The sequence below is a fragment of the Gnatocerus cornutus genome, unplaced genomic scaffold (genome assembly GCF_029298725.1).
Source record: "Gnatocerus cornutus isolate USDA-ARS CGAHR unplaced genomic scaffold, icGnaCorn1.1 ctg00000023.1, whole genome shotgun sequence".
Taxonomy (NCBI): domain Eukaryota; kingdom Metazoa; phylum Arthropoda; class Insecta; order Coleoptera; family Tenebrionidae; genus Gnatocerus; species Gnatocerus cornutus.
The window spans coordinates 1,231,606-1,247,325 of NW_028275375.1; the positions used below are offsets into that span (position 1 = coordinate 1,231,606).

General features: G+C 38.1%; 3 protein-coding genes across 7 annotated transcripts in view; 2 read left to right on the forward strand and 1 right to left on the reverse strand.

Moving 5' to 3' along the window:
- The window catches only part of LOC148166266 (transient receptor potential-gamma protein-like), a 129,063-nt gene that overhangs the window by 98,445 nt on the left and 14,898 nt on the right, over positions 1-15,720 (reverse strand). For 2 of the 3 annotated variants that reach the window (XM_088048671.1, XM_088048670.1), the window contains exon 2: positions 11,505-11,547. The gene's annotated coding sequence lies outside the window, so the exon portion shown is untranslated. Of the gene's footprint in view, positions 1-11,504; positions 11,548-15,720 lie in introns of those variants that run through there. The other variant, XM_088048672.1, reaches the window with a different exon arrangement.
- On the forward strand, positions 1,712-7,746 carry LOC148166272 (uncharacterized). 2 transcript variants are annotated; one of them, XM_088048766.1, is made up of 3 exons: positions 1,712-1,884; positions 5,808-6,332; positions 6,378-7,746. In XM_088048766.1, exons 1-3 carry the CDS (start codon positions 1,794-1,796, stop codon positions 7,694-7,696), a joined length of 1,935 nt encoding a protein of 644 aa, XP_087904892.1. In that variant the 5' UTR covers positions 1,712-1,793; the 3' UTR covers positions 7,697-7,746. The 2 variants fall into 2 exon arrangements, with proteins under 2 accessions (XP_087904892.1, XP_087904893.1); XM_088048767.1 differs by lacking the exons at positions 5,808-6,332; positions 6,378-7,746 and adding exons at positions 2,151-2,609; positions 2,656-3,579 and having other exon boundaries at positions 1,716-1,884.
- Positions 3,760-5,399, forward strand: LOC148166273 (uncharacterized). 2 transcript variants are annotated; one of them, XM_088048769.1, is made up of 3 exons: positions 3,760-4,010; positions 4,188-4,451; positions 4,503-5,399. In XM_088048769.1, the coding sequence occupies exons 1-3, from the start codon at positions 3,929-3,931 to the stop codon at positions 5,336-5,338; spliced, it is 1,182 nt and encodes a 393-aa protein (XP_087904895.1). In that variant the 5' UTR covers positions 3,760-3,928; the 3' UTR covers positions 5,339-5,399. The 2 variants fall into 2 exon arrangements, with proteins under 2 accessions (XP_087904895.1, XP_087904894.1); XM_088048768.1 differs by having other exon boundaries at positions 3,761-4,010; positions 4,497-5,399.

A 15,720-nucleotide genomic window follows, 5' to 3' on the forward strand; every position in this document is an offset into this window, starting at 1 on the left:
TTGTAACGTTAAAACTGCCAGAGTTACATGTTTTTATATAACGGTTACAAAATTTTTAATTCCTGAAAACAAAAATCTTTAAAATCTACATTTCTTGTTGTAAAATTTTTAAATATTGCACAGTTAATAAACATTTTAAAAGTAGTACCGCCACAAAATTTTGTTCTTGTAGCATTAAAACTGCCAGAGTTACAGGGTTTTATAAAACAGTTACAAAATTTTTGGTTTCTGAAAATAAAAATCTCTAAAATCTACATTTCTTGTTCTAAAATTTTGGAATTTCGCACAGCCAATAAAAATTTTAAATATAGTACTGCCGCAAAATTTTGTTGTTGTAACGTTAAAACTGTCAAAGTTACACGTCTTTATTTATATAAACGGTTACAAAATCTATACTTCCTAAAAATAAAAAGTTCTAAAAGCTACATTTCTTGTTCTAAAATTTTAAAATTTTGCACAGCTAATAAACATTTATGAAGTAGTACCGTTCCAAATTTCATCGTTGTGACGTTAAAATTGTTAGAGTTACAAGTGTTAATAAAAAGGGTTACAAAATTTTTAGTTCCTTAAAATAAAATAGTCTAAAATCTATCTTTCTTGTTCGAATTTTTTGAAATTCACTACAGTCAATAAACGATTTAAAAGTAGTACCGTCGCAAAATTTTGTTACTGTAACGTTAAAACTGTCAGAGTTACACGACTTTATATAAGCGGTTACAAAATTTTTAGTTCCTGAAAATAAAAATTTCTGAAAGCTACATTTCTTGTTCTAAAATTTTGAAATTTTGCACAGCTAATAAACATTTGTAAAACAGTACCGTCCCAAAATTTCACCGTTGTGACTTTAAAACTGTCAGAGTTACAGGCAATAATATAAACGGTTACAAAATTTTTAGTTCCTGAAAATAAAATTGTCTAAAATCTTTCTGTCTTGCTCTAATTTTTTGAAATTTAGTACAGCCAATGAACGATTTAAAAGTGGTATCATCGTAAAATTTCATTGTTGTACACCGCTAAAATTATAAAAATTATATCAGTTTTATCACATTTGAAAATATTTGCTTTGGTCTAAAAATAAAAAACTCCGAAATTTACATCTCTTGGTCTAAAGTTTTGGAATTTCGCACAATTAGTAAATATTTTAAAAGTAGTACCTTCGCAAAATTTTGTTGTTGTAACGTTAAAACAGTCGAAGTTACATAACTTTACATAAACGGTGACAATATTTTTAGTTCCTGAAAATAAAAATATCTAAAATCTTTCGTTATTGTTCTAATTTTTTGGAATTTGGCACAGTCAATCAACGCTACAAAGGTAGTACCGTCCTAAAATTTCATTGGTGTATCGCTAAAACTACAAAAGTTAGATTGGTTTTTATCACATTTGAAAATAAAATTCTCTGACATTTACATATCTTGGTCTAAAATTTTAGAATTTCGCACGCCCAACAAACATTTTCAAAGTAGTACCGTAGCAAACTTTCATTCATTTCCAAGGTTTGTGCGTAAGGCTAATTCCACGTCTTCTGATTCATGCCAGTGGCGTGGATTCTCCAGTAATCGGAAAACCACGGCGGTCTCAATTTTATTTGTTTACGCCAGTGAATCACCTCTAATCGTTCTGTTTAGGCAATTAACCACCCCGCTGCGCACGCCACTGTTTCTATTTGTAACAACTTTGGGAATATTATCATCAGGCTATTATCTGACCTCTTCCGACGATTCTTTAAGTTAATTCGTAGTACTGCGCCAGATCTCGCAATTATAAAATCGTCGTTCACGTAGGACGATTAAATGCACTCGAACATGGGCTGTATAAGGGCGTGCGTTCTTCTTTTGGTGGTTTTAACAGTTGTGGGGGTTCAGTGCGGACGCTATGGGGGTTGTAAGTACCATTTTCTCTATTTATCTGCTAATTTTTTGTTACGTAACCGCAAGAATTATTTTTCTGCCTTGAGCCTTTCTTAGTACTAAACATACAGTGTGTCCCACATGTATGGCACATTTTGCGTCGCTTAATCAGTTCGAAATATGTGCATCCATGTGGTTATGTATGTGCTTTTCTAAATTTGCTAACTCAAGGTAAGTGCGCTTGCATTTTTACTTCTAACTCTTCATTTGAAGACAACTTTAACTCAAGTTTTGTGTTAGCACGAGGAGGCAGTCGTGGAGGCGGCTACCGAGCACCGGCGTACCACCCCCCAGCGTACCACCCTAGTCCTTCCTACAACAGTTACAGGCCGCGTCCGAGTTCTCCTCCACGCACTTACACATCGCGGCCAAACCCTCCAGCCTATGAGCCTCCATCGCGTGTTGTAACGTCGCGTCCTGTCCAATCATATCGTCCTGGAATTAGTACTGCTCGCCCTCAGTACCAGTCGCGTCCTGTGGGTCCCACTGGAAGACCAAATTATGTAGGTACTACAAGACGCTCCACTTTTGGTGGTACTACAAGACGCTCCACGTTTGGTGGTACTACAAGACGCTCCACTTTTGGTGGTACCACCCCACGAAGACACTTCACCACTGCTCGGACAGGGTTCAATAACTTACCCCCAAGACCAGGGAGTGGGCCTGTTGGACCCCCTCACGGAAGCGGCTCCTATTCAGGTACTAACAGTACTAAACAATATCGAGACTAAACTCTCCCATTTAGGTCCCCAAAAAGTAAAAATCGTCAATAAATACAACTACCATTATCCAGGGTACTACTCCGTACCCATGGCCCATTATAGTTACCCAGGGTACTTCTACACCCCTTCGTATTACCATTACGGCACCCACGACACTGGTAGTACCGCCTTGGGCTTCTTCCTAGGGTACGGTCTGGGTCGAATGACCACCCCAACTTACTCCCATTATTCGTTCTATGATGGGTACCGACCACGGTACGACCATTACGAAGTTCACCACTACTACCACAACAGAGATTCGGTACCACAGAGACAAGAAATTCAAGCCAACACTATTATTGGTTGCGTGGGTGACAGTACCACCGTTTGCCCGGTTAACACCACATCTCTGTGTACTTCCAACGGGGCTCTCATGTGCGTCACTAGCGCAACTTCGACAGTACCGTGCACTGACAACCGTCAAGTCAATTGTGTCACTAGTACCATTACTTGTGTCAACAACACGGCGCCGGAGTGTAAGAACAGTCAGGGTACCACCACTATTAACATCCCGTGTATTTCAAAAGCGGAAATTTACGGAGATCTGAAGACTGTTAATAACACGATCATTCCAAAGAATGCGACTCTTGCTGGAGTACCGCCTAGCACAAATAGTACTGTGACAACGACAACAGTTCCCACTCTGCGAAGAAGACGAGATGTCGCTCAAAATTACTGTGTGACGATCGTGGCTTTACCATCGAAGAGAAAACCAACAGCTGGAGAGGAATTTTTAGGGGATGCAACGTTCATTGCAGAGAAGTTCGTGGAAAGTGCGTGGAATCTATAAAAAGAACGACCTTGCATCGTGACCTCTGATAAACTAAGATAATGATTAGAAATTACATTTTGTAACTTCGGTACGCACAAGTACCGTTTGTATATACTCAATATAGTTTTACCAACAATCGTGTTAAATTGGAATAATGCGCAGTACCACTCCACGCTCCAAAAAACACGCTCTTGCGTCATCGAAAGTCCACGAATCGTCAAAAAAAAAGATGTTTTTGTCCTTGTTACCATATAAGTGCTGGGATGAGTACCATTTGATTCCACCGCCAATTACCATAATTTATGCGATTAAAATTCGTTCAAACTTGAATCATATCGGAAATATGTACCTGTCCAGCGAACCGGTTCCAAATCAGTGCGCACTTCTGCAGGTGCTGACCTCTCTCAATCTCACAAAGAGTTCTTGCGGTACCACAACAACATCGACATACTTTTAGTTGGTTTTTGGTTTAACTTTCCATCCACATGACTGCTGTTAAAATTCTTCTAATTGTGTGCATTGTACTGACTCTTCTGGAGTACCACCAATGTGGGCGTTACGGTGGCAGTAAGTACCTCATTTCTAATCGTCTGTTTTTGTAAATAACCTAAAATTCGCACCATCTAATAACTGTGTTTGTGTATCTCACCCCACACTCTTGCACCACTGAAAGAGGTAAGTACCACACGCACACTCTTCAAAGCTGTTGGTACCATGTTAGTAAACAATGATGATTGTTTTTAGCGAGACGAGGGGGCGGTGGATCGCGCCCCCACACCACCCGTCGCCCGCATGCCACCTCCCGGCCCTACAGTAGTACCCAAAGGACGTACACGAGTACTTATAGATCACAAGGGTCCACAACTCGTCGTAATCAGTACCAATCGGGTACCACCCCTCGTAATCAGTACCAATCAGGAACCACCCCACGTAACAACTATTACCAATCGACTAAAACCCCCAATAACTTCCAGCCGCCCCCCAAACCGGGCGCCACTTACACTTCAGGTAACTAAACTAATGAAATTGTGGCGAATTTGTAACAAATTTTAGATCAAGGTCCCCAGAAGATAAAGATTGTGAACAAGTACAACTACCACTATCCCGGGTACTACTCTCTGCCCGTACAAAACCAAGCCCATCCTGGGTACTTCTACACCCCCTCGACGTACAGTTATGGTACCCACGACACTGGTAGTACCGCTCTGGGATTCTTCCTGGGATATTCCCTAGCGAAGATGACAACGCCGACGTACTCTCACTACACTTTCTATGATGGGTACCGCCCCCGGTACGACCACTACGAGGTCCATCATTATTACCATAACAAAGACGCAGTACCGCAAAAACAGGAAATACAATCGAACGCAATAGTTGGTTGCGTCGGTGACAGTACCACCATCTGTCCGGCGAATACGACGTCGCTTTGTACAACCAACGGAGCGCTGATGTGCGTGGTGAGCGCCACGTCCACGGTACCATGCACGGAGAACCGACAGGTGAATTGCGTGACTAGTACCATCGCGTGTGTGAACAACACGGCGCCGGAATGCAAGAACGGAAATCAGAATAGTACCAGTATTAGTATTCCTTGTATTTCGAACGCGGAGGTCCACGGGGAGGTGAAGTACGTTAACAATACGATTGTGGCGGAAAATGGTACTACCAGTACCCAAGCTCCTGTGACTACTTCGACTCAGTATCCGGTAACTACGACGTCTACGCAGTATCCGATAACTACGATGCCGGCGAGGAGGAAACGAGATGCAGCGCAGAACTTCTGTGTTACTATTGTGGCGTTGCCGGCGAAGAAGGAGGAGACCAAAGGAGAGGTGTTTCTGAAGGATGCCAAGTTTATAGTCGAGAATTTTATAGAGTCAGCTTTAGGTCTTTAAGTAGCACGGAAAGATGTACAGTGTTATCTCTTGTTATTAAATAAATGCACAGTTCCTTAGTGATTGTACTTGTCAGTTCGTGTTCCCTCAGTCCGGCCCTTTGAACATGAAACTTCATATGCAAATTCAGCTTTCAACTTCTGCATTGTCCGCATAACAAGGGTCGCAATTAGAAGCAATTTCCTGCATATAATAAGCACCGTTTCAACGCTACTGTCTAATTTGCCCCTGATAATTAAGTATTGCGTAAGAGCGTAAGCCACACTGAAACTTTGAAATTTTAATAACCGAATTTCTGGCGTCGTCTTCCATTAGTTTTCGCTTGTTTAATGAGCGCAGATTAAAATTTATCATAAAAATGATCGAAGCAGCTCATGCAAGAATTAAGAGCCAGTGACTCGTAAAATGAATTTTTATTGCAATTATCTTTATGTAGAGACAGCCTGGATTTTAAGCAATTATTTTTTAGATGAAGATGAAAAGAGCGAAGTCGAACCGGTTTTGAGTGTGGATGAACCGAAACCGCCGCCTCCACCAGCTCTGGCGTATCGAACCACTCGGAGGACCACCGCCAGACCTAGAACGACGGCGAGGCGGCATGAGGCGGTGAGGCAAACAACGAGGCGCGCCACGACGCCTAGGCCCACAACCAGGCGCACGACGACGCCAAGGCCCACAACTAGGCGCACGACGACGCCTAGGCCCACGACCAGACGCACGACAATGACAACGAGGCGCACGACAACGACGCCTAGGCCCACAACGCGACACACCACGACGCTTAGGCCTACAACGCGATACACGACGCCAAGATACACGACATCAACGAGACGTACAACAACGCCGTTTTGGGTAGCAGACAGAACCAGAGGTACGACAAGACGACCGCCAACGACGCCTAGGCGTACCACTACAACGCGCCGCTGGACAACGCCGAGACCGCAGAAGAAAGAGTACCCGGTGTACCAACAACTCCCACCTCTTCCCGGAAAAGGTAAGTAAAAACTCAATTCATCGCAATAGTACCGTTATCTTCCAGGCGGAAAACCCCCGAAGCAAAAAATCGTCATCAAAAACACTTACAACTACCATTATCCCGGTTTTTATACCATCCCAGTGGCTCACCATGAGCACCCTGGGTACTACCGTACGTACTCGTCGTACCATTACAGTCACACGGACACCGGCGATGGTCTTCTTGGTTTTTACATCGGTTATAAACTTGCGAAATTGACAACGCCGACGTACTCCCATTACTCGTTTTATGATGGGTACCGTCCACGGTACGACCATTACACCGTCCATCATTATTACCACAACGCGGACTCAGTACCGAAACAACAAAGAGTTGTATCCAACGCTATTGTTGGTTGTGTGGGCGACAGTACCAGCGTGTGCCCCACCGGTACGGTTTCTTTATGTACCAGCGATGGTACCCTCATGTGTGTTGTCTCCGCCGCGAAAATCGTCGATTGTACTGATGCGAACAACCGACAAACGAAGTGTACGAAAAGTACCATTTCGTGCGAAAACAACCAAGCGGCGGAGTGTAAAGGAGCCACCACTGGGTCCGTTTCAGTGGACATTCCCTGCGTCTCCACTGCGAAGGTTGAAGGAGCTGTTAAGTACGTCAACAACACCGTCGTGAAGACCAGTCCTGAAGAACTAGTTACCAATTGCACGAGAATTGTCTCTTGTGTTAACAACACGTCTCCGGAGTGCGTCTTCAAAGATCGCATCCACGTGAATGCAAGTTGTGTCATTGGCAGTACCACCGTGGTAAATGGTACTCATTGCGTCGCCATCATGCCGTGTTTGAACAACACGTCTATTGAGTGTGTTAACAAAACTAGTACCATCGTTGACGTGACTTGTCCTTTGGAAATGAGCAGTACCCCTTGTCTTGCCACGGTACCATGTGCCAATATCTCATCTCCACAGTGTGCCAACAGAAGTACCATCGTATTGAACGCAACGTGCTCTCATGCCAATAGTACCCACTTAATTGCGACGATTCCATGTGCCAACATCACATCTCCAGCGTGTGCCAACAAAACCACCTGGAGTACCAATTGTACTAGTACCAATCAAACGAGTACTGTAACATGTGGTACCACTCAAAGTGGAATGACGTACCTCAACAATCCTCTCATGACAGATCTCAGTGGTACCACCACACCTCCAACTACCTCCGACACTTTCTGGAAATGGAAACGCTCCATTCCAGAGCCAGCGACGGATTTCTGCGTCGCAGTCATAGCAGTCCCCGCAAAAAGGGAACCAACAAAAGGCGAAGAGTTCCTCAGAGATGCTAACAGCATTCTTACAAAGTTTATCGAAAGCGCTTGGAACTTATAAGCATGCAAATTAACACTGGTGGAGGTAAATAAAATCGGGAATTAGGATCAGATGGTGTTTCTCTTACAAAATGAAAAATTCATCGCTGAAAGAGGTTTAAGTTTTCTTGGCGGATGTTTTATGCGACGTGTCGAAGTCACGTGGAGTCTTTGTTCCGGGATTTCATAAAAGAATCGCTTTTTCTGCGTTTGAAAGCTGTTATTCGATTTGTTGAGACGCGAAGAAAGCCAGGAGTATAATATTTGAAATTATCGGAAAATTGGAACGAATAACGGGGGTTAAGTGGAAATGGCGAACAAATGTTTGAGTTAACGGTTTTTTATTTTTTTTAGTGTCGTGGGAAAAATAGGAGGAAAAAATAAGAGATTTTTCAGTGCTTCAGACATTGTAACGTGCCTCCAAGCAAATTCCTTGGAGCAGTGAAATTTAAATTTCCCGCCAGCGTGTGAAAACTGTCAACAATTTATCCCATTTCTCTAGTCTTTCGCTTCGTTTTTTTAACGTTTTGCTTGTTGAGTCTTTTCACTTTTGCCACTCATCGTTTGAATGACATGAGGGCTTGGTCACTGTTGCCAACTCAATGAAATTTTCCCTAGTCTAGGGAATTTTGAAGGCATTTAGAGACGGATACTTAAAATGTTAAAAAAGTAGTTTAAATTTTGTGCAACATCAAAGCAGTCAACTAAATTGCAGTCTAGCCAACTGTGAACAACCAAAAACTGTCAACAGAGATGCCTCAGAGGTTGCCAACTCTACGGAATTTTGGAGAGATCTGGAAACGTAGGGAATTTTTTCTATTCTAGGGAAATTACTGCGTCAAAAAAATCATTTTTTCAGTCAAACGTGACATTTCGAACAATTGGTTTCATTTTGCTAGTTGGCATTACTGCAGGAATGACAATTTTGTCAATTCTCCAGTGCCGTAGTGGAAATCAATGACCTTCAAAAATAAAAGCAAACGAATTAAGTAAAGACAATCCGCAAAATTTACAGAAACACGAAATTTTGACATTTGATTTTGATCTTTAATTGTTCGATTCCAATGCGGTGCTACCAACCTATTTCTCTACTGATGAAACTTCCCTAAATGAGTGAATGACGTTTCAAATTCATCCCAAAAGTCAAAATTGTAGGGACACAAATTGTTTTCTGGAAATTGCCTTGGAAAACACTTTCCTCGCATTTCCAAAAGAACATTTTTCAGCCTAGTGAAACAAATAACTATTAAACATAAAAAAGTAGTTTAAATCTGACACAACTTCAAGGCAGTTAACTATATAGCAGTATAGCCAACAGTGAACAACCAAAAACTGTCAACAGAGATGCGCTATAGTTGCCAACTTTACGAATTTTTGGAGGATTTAGAAATATAATGGATTTTTTTTATTCTAGGGATATTACTGCATAAAAAATCATCTTTTGAAAGTTTCGCCAGTCAAACATGACATTTCGAATAGTTGGTTTCATTTTGCTAGTTGGCATCACTGCAGGAATGACAATTGTGTCAATTTTCGGGGGTCGTTGTGGAAACCAATGACTTTCGAAAATCAAAGCAAACGGATTAATTAATTAATTAACTAATTAATTAAGTAAAGACAACCCGCGAAACTTACAGAAAGACGAAATTTTGACATTTGAATTAATCTTCAATTGTTCGATTTCAATGCTGTGCTACCAACCTATTTCTCTACTGATGAAACTTTCCTAAATTAGTGAATGACGTTTCAAATTAATACCAAAAGTCAAAATTGTCGGCACACAAATTTTTATGCCTATAGTATATCCGGTGAGAGATTGGGAGATTTCGACAGTTGACATATAGGTTGGCACCAAATTATGCTACAAAATCTCTAAAAACACTAAATTCCTACGCAAAATTGGTTGACAGTGTTGTCAGTAACTGGGGTTATTTTGTTAATTTAAATTTCGCGCGTATGGTACACTTTTTATTGCGTAGATTTAGTGACTTTTCTGTCATTCAAACTCTCACTGTACGAACTATAGGAAAACACTTTTCTCTCATTTCCAAGAGAGCATTTTTCAGTGTAGAAAAACAAATAACTATTTAATATTAAAAAAAGTAGTTTAAATTTGGCGCCACATCAAGGCAGTCAAATTAAATAGCAGTGTATCCAACAATAAACAACCAAAAACTCTCAACAGAGGTCCTGTGTCATAGTTGTCAACTCTAGGGAATTTTTGAGACATCAAGGTGCGTAGGGATTTTTGTTCTATTCTAGGGAAATTATTGCGGCAAGAAAATTGTCATTTCAAAGTCTCGGCAGCTAAACGTGACATTTAAAATAGTTGATTTCATTTAGCTAGTTGGTATCACTGCATGAATGACAGTTGTGTCATTGAGACTTTCAAAAATCAAAGCAATCGGACTAAGTAAAAACAACTCGGAAAATTTACAGAAACACGGTATTTTGACATTTGATTTTGATCTTCAATTGTTTGATTTCAAAGCGGTGCTACCAACCTGTTTCTCTTCAGATGAAACTTCTCTAAATGAGTGAATGACGTTTCAGATTTATAACAAAAGTCAAAATTGTCTCTGGAAAATGCTTTAGAAAACACTTTTCTCGCATTTCCAAAGGAACTTTTTCCAGCCTAGTGAATCAAATTACTATTCAACATTAAAAAAACAGTTTAAATTTGGCGCAACTTTAAGCCAGTCAAGCTACATAACAGTGTTTCCAACATTGACCAACCAAAAAACCCAACAGAGATGCTTTATTTTGATTTGAGAGTTAAAATAAAAAAATAAATGAAAAATTGTTTATTTTAGTAAAACCTTTTTTTGCAAAACAAAAATTTGACTTTTAAATAGGTAAAAAATAAGAAAATCTAGGGGACAATGATGTCCGGCGGCGGCGTAGAGAAATTTACAAAACAAATGTTGGCAACATTGTGCTGTGTGGTGATTTGACAGTACATTCGGTTAGGTTGCCATGTCCACATTGCTAGTTAATTTTTTATTTGAATCTTGATGAATTAGCTTTGGTGATTTTAAGATGTCAAGGTTGTCGTCAAAATCCCCCAGAATTTGACATTTGCCAATTTTGACAGAAAAGTTGCTGTTCATCGAAACTACGAAATTAGTGCCCTTAAACTGTTCAAAGTGAAGTGAAACTTCCAGAGTTGCGCCTGCTGTTTCAAAAAGGTAAGAAACGAATTGAATTTCGACACATTTCGTTGACAGAACTTCGATTGGGGAAAAATTGTATCCGGTCTAGGAAAATACACAAAATGCCTCCTCAGCCTCGGATTTACTTCCTGTCATTACTCCCATCGCCGTCCAAACTCCAATCAAAGTTATTTCGTTCGAATTTGGCGTTCCATAATTGTCGCTAATACTCCAATTCCTCAATTTATCCTCACGGCGCGCCTCCAGCGAAAGCTCGCTTTCGGTGGCTAATTAGAGAATCACTAGCCGGGATTTCAAAACTAATACCGAAACGCACCCTAACGATGATTGTGCCCCAAACTAACGCCATTATGTAGTTACAAGAGAGGAATTTAATGTACTTCCCAAGACTCTGTACCCAAACTCCCAATATTTAATTACCGGGAAAAACTTTAAGCTTTTCTTCGAAACCCGCCGATAAATTCCCTTATTGACTCAAGTTTCCAGAGGCGGCGAAACGAAAGAGTCCTGCAAGTGAAATAACTCAATTTACGCCATGTAAATGAAGAAGAGTTTGGGGGTTAAATGACGAAGAAAAGTGGAGAAATGCAAATCGCCGAGTATTGAAATTTTCAAGCTCTGGAATAAATTCACCCGTTTTTATTAATTATAACTTACCGATATCCGGGTTGTCTTTGTCATGATCCGTCCATTCCGAAAACTGCAATAGAATCGATAAATAATTAACATTGCTGACGCCACTATTCAAAACAGCTTAGATTAATCAAAGTTGGTAGCGCCCCGGTTCCAGTTTTGTTACGGAATTTTAAAACAGCAACGTAATTAGGTTAGGAAATTCCAAAGAGTGGAGCTTTCCAGCCAAAAGCTGCTCGAGAGATATTTACTGCTTCCGACATTTCCGCGCTCGTACACAAAACTAGTTTTCTGGTTTTTCCTGGAAAGAGTTGAGGCCTTCATCCAGCTGAAAATTTCGCCATTCTAGTCTAGGCAAAAAAAAACATGAAGGAATAATTCGCAAAATGACAAAAGTGTGTTTCACGTCTACACTATTTTTTGCTCTGAAATTTTGGAATTCGGAGCAGTAGATGAACAAGTCTAAAGTAGTAAAACTTCCAAATTTCAGAGTTTTAGGATAAAATTTGACAAAGTTGCGGAATTTAAATGAAAGTCATGAAAATTTTTAGTTCGTCTTCGAAATAACAATTTCTAAAAACTCAATTTTTTGCTCTAAAATTTTGGAATTTAGAGCAGTAAATTAGCAAGTCTAATAAAGAAGTAAAACCTCTGAATTTCACAGGTTTAAAACGAAATCTGACAAAGTTACGGAATTTAAGTGAGTCATAAAAATTTTTGGTTCGTCTTTAAAATAACAATTTCTAAAAACTTTATTTTTAGCTCCAAAATTTTGGAATTTAGAGCAATAAATTAGCAAGTTTCAAGTAGTAAAACCTCCAAATTTCACAGTTTTAAAGTAAAATCTGTCAATGTTACGGAATTAAAAGCCATGAAAATTTTTAGTTCGTCTTCGAAATAAAAATTTCTAAAAACTCTATTTCTTGCTCTAAAATTTTGGAATTTAGAGCAGTAAATTAGCAAGTCTAAAGTAGTAAAACCTCCGAATTTCACAGGTTTAAAACGAAATCTGACAAAGTTACGGAATTTAAGTGAAAGTCATGAAAATTTTTAGTTCGTGTTCAAAACAAAACTTTCTAAAAACTTTATTTTTAGCTCTAAAATTTTGAAATTTAGAGCAGTATATTAGCAAGTCTTAAGTAGTAAAACCTCTGAATTTCACAGTTTTTAAACAAAATCTGACAAAGTTACGGAATTTAAGTGAAAGTCATGAAAATTTTTAGTTTGTCTTCAAAATAAAAATTTCTAAAAACTTTATTTCTAGCTCTAAAATTTTAAAATTTAGAGCAGTAAATTAGCAAGTCTAAAGTAGTAAAACCTCTAAATTTCACAGTTTTAAAATAAAATCTGACAAACTTTCAAAATTTAAGTAAAAGTCATGAAAATTTTTAGTTTGTCTTTGAAATAAAAATTTCTAAAAACTCTATTTCTAGCTCTAGAATTTTGAAATTTAGAGCAGTAAATTAGCAAGTTTTTAAGTAGTAAGACCTCTGAATTTCACAGTTTTTAAACAAAATCTGACAAAGTTACGGAATTTAAGTGAGTCATGAAAATTTTTAGTTTGTCTTCAAAATAAAAATTTCTAAAATCTTTATTTCTAGCTCTAAAATTTTGAAATTCAGAGCAGTGAATTAGCAAGTCTAAAGTAGTAAAACTTCTAAATTTCACAGTTTTAAAATAAAATCTGACAAACTTTCGAAATTTAAGTAAAAGTCATGAAAATTTTTAGTTTGTCTTTGAAATAAAAATTTCTAAAAACTCTATTTCTTGCTCTAAAATTTTGGAATTTAGAGCAGTAAATTAGCAAGTTTTAAGTAGTAAAACCTCCAAATTTAACAGTTTTAAAATAAAATCTGGCAAAGTTACGGAATTTAAATAAAAGCGATGAAAATTTTGAGTTCGTCTTCAAAATAAAAATTTCTAAAAACTTTATTTCTTGCTCTAAAATTTTGAAATTTAGAGCAGTAAATTAACAAGTCTAAAGTAATAAAACCTTCAAATTTTACAGTTTTAGGATGAAATCTGACGAAGGTACGGAATTTAATTGAAAGTGATAACAATTTTTAGTTCGTCTTCAAAATGAAAATTTTAAATATTGGTAATGACCAACTTTATTATTACTGATTGTTGCTAAAGACAGATATGAAGACTAAAATGAAGTTGAAAACTGTGTCTGCATTTATTTCAAATAAACTAGTGAAAAGTAATTGTTTTAACTGTGGTTAATAGTTATAGTTTTAATTTTGCATGAAAAAGTTTTATTTTTTAACAGTATGTGGTAATTGCCGAGGTTCATCTTACCTAAATGAGTCTAATTGTACGATTTCAACAAAGATATTCATAAAATCCCTCCTGTTCTTTTGAGGACTCTCAAAAATTAGAAGTTCTTGAAAAAAATAAGTACCAGGAAATAGAGTTTGCAGAAGATTAATTTCATAAGTTGCTGGAAATTTTCACTCAATGCTTTCTTAATCTAAAAAACTCATTAAGTTCTATATTTCTAATTCCCAGCTTTTGAAATTTTTGTCTGGACTAGAAGTAAAATAAACTCGCTTTTTATGGAGATTGCACGTCCGTCTGCCAAAGGAATTGAGAGGTTTCTTGCACTTGAAAAATTCTTCGCCGTAAAATTTTTACGGGCGATGTTTCATAATCCGCCTGTTAAAGAGAATGAAAGTATGCAAATGCCGCCGTTAACTTCATGCACTTGCCGCCAATGTAAATTCCATAAAACCGAAAATGTATATTTCATGGAAGTACGAAATAGATGTAAATGTCAATTCTCCTTGCCTCGATGTTTATATTTGCAATGTTGATTAATTGATGTGTGTTTACGCTACGAGCTTAAAATACATTAGGGAAATTTTCTCAGTGTAAACAGACTTTTTGACAGTGTGTTCATTGACAAAACTGCACTAGCGCGAGTGCAATTTGCCCCAGTTTCTCCCCTTCTTTGTCGTCTTTCGATACTTTTATTCCCGCGACCAAAACAAACGCTTCACTCAGACATTCTCACTTCAAATAAATCAAAAACTTCACCGTAAATCCTCGAAGTTTCTATTGTGTTTTACTCCCAAAACCCGCCTGTTTTGGGGATAACATTAACAAGATAAATTAAAAATGAAGGGTGCCGCCCTCGGCGCCATTGATTAAAATGTAACAAGCTCTTAAAACGAAACAAAGCTGATTAAAAAAAAAAGAAGTTGATTGGGAAATTCGAGCCGCTTTCTTAACAAGACGGGGGTGGAAAGCAAAACCGCCCGCGTGGCGTGGTGCATTTCCGCCCCCAGAAATGGGAAAGTTGCAAATTATTCAAGTTCGCGGTTAAAACGTCAAGGAATATTTCCCAGACCGCATCTGAATGTTCCGGAAATTGTCCGTTCCGAAATTGAAAAGTCCCGGAAAAACTGGATTACCGGATCATGTGCGAAATGAGGTAGGAAAAACTCGTTTTCGAATTCCTGTTTTATTTATGTTAACTAGAAGATTTTCGGTGTAAAAGCTCCCAAATGAACTTGTAAGTTTCGTTTAACTTTCCCTCTGAGTTTTTTTATAATTCAGGTGACCAGCCTTCGGGAGACGTTGAATTTTAAAATATTCCATTGGTGGTAATGAAGTTAGCTAATGATTACATTAGTCAACAAATTTCAGGTCCGGATTCAGAGATATTCTTAAAAAATTAAAAGGTTTAAAATTCTGGAAACAAAATGTATTTTTGGTTGTGATGGCACTAAAGAAATGAAATTTAGGGAGGTTAGTACCTTTAACTCATTTAGTAACTGTACCAAATTACAAGATTCTGGAGCAAAAGACATAGATTTTAGAAATTTTTATTTTTAGGACGAACCAAAAAGTTTCAAAATTTATAAAAAAAAAATGTATTTTTGGTTGTGTTGACGCTAAAGACCTGAAATTTATAGAGATTATTACTTTTAAGTTATTTAGTAACTGTACTAAATTACAAGATTCTGACGCAAAAGACGCAGGTTTTAGAAAATTTCATTTTTTGGAGGAACCGAAAAGTTTCAAAATTTAATAGAAAAAATTATATTTTTGCTTGTGTTGGCGCTAAAAAGATGAAATTTACGGAGGTTAATAGTCTTATCTCACTTATTAACTGCACCAAATTACAAGATTCTGAAGCAAAAGACGCTGATTTTTGAAATTTTTATTTTTAGGACGAACCAAAAAGTTTCAAAATCCAGTAAAAAAAATTGTATTTTGATTGTGTTGGCGCTAA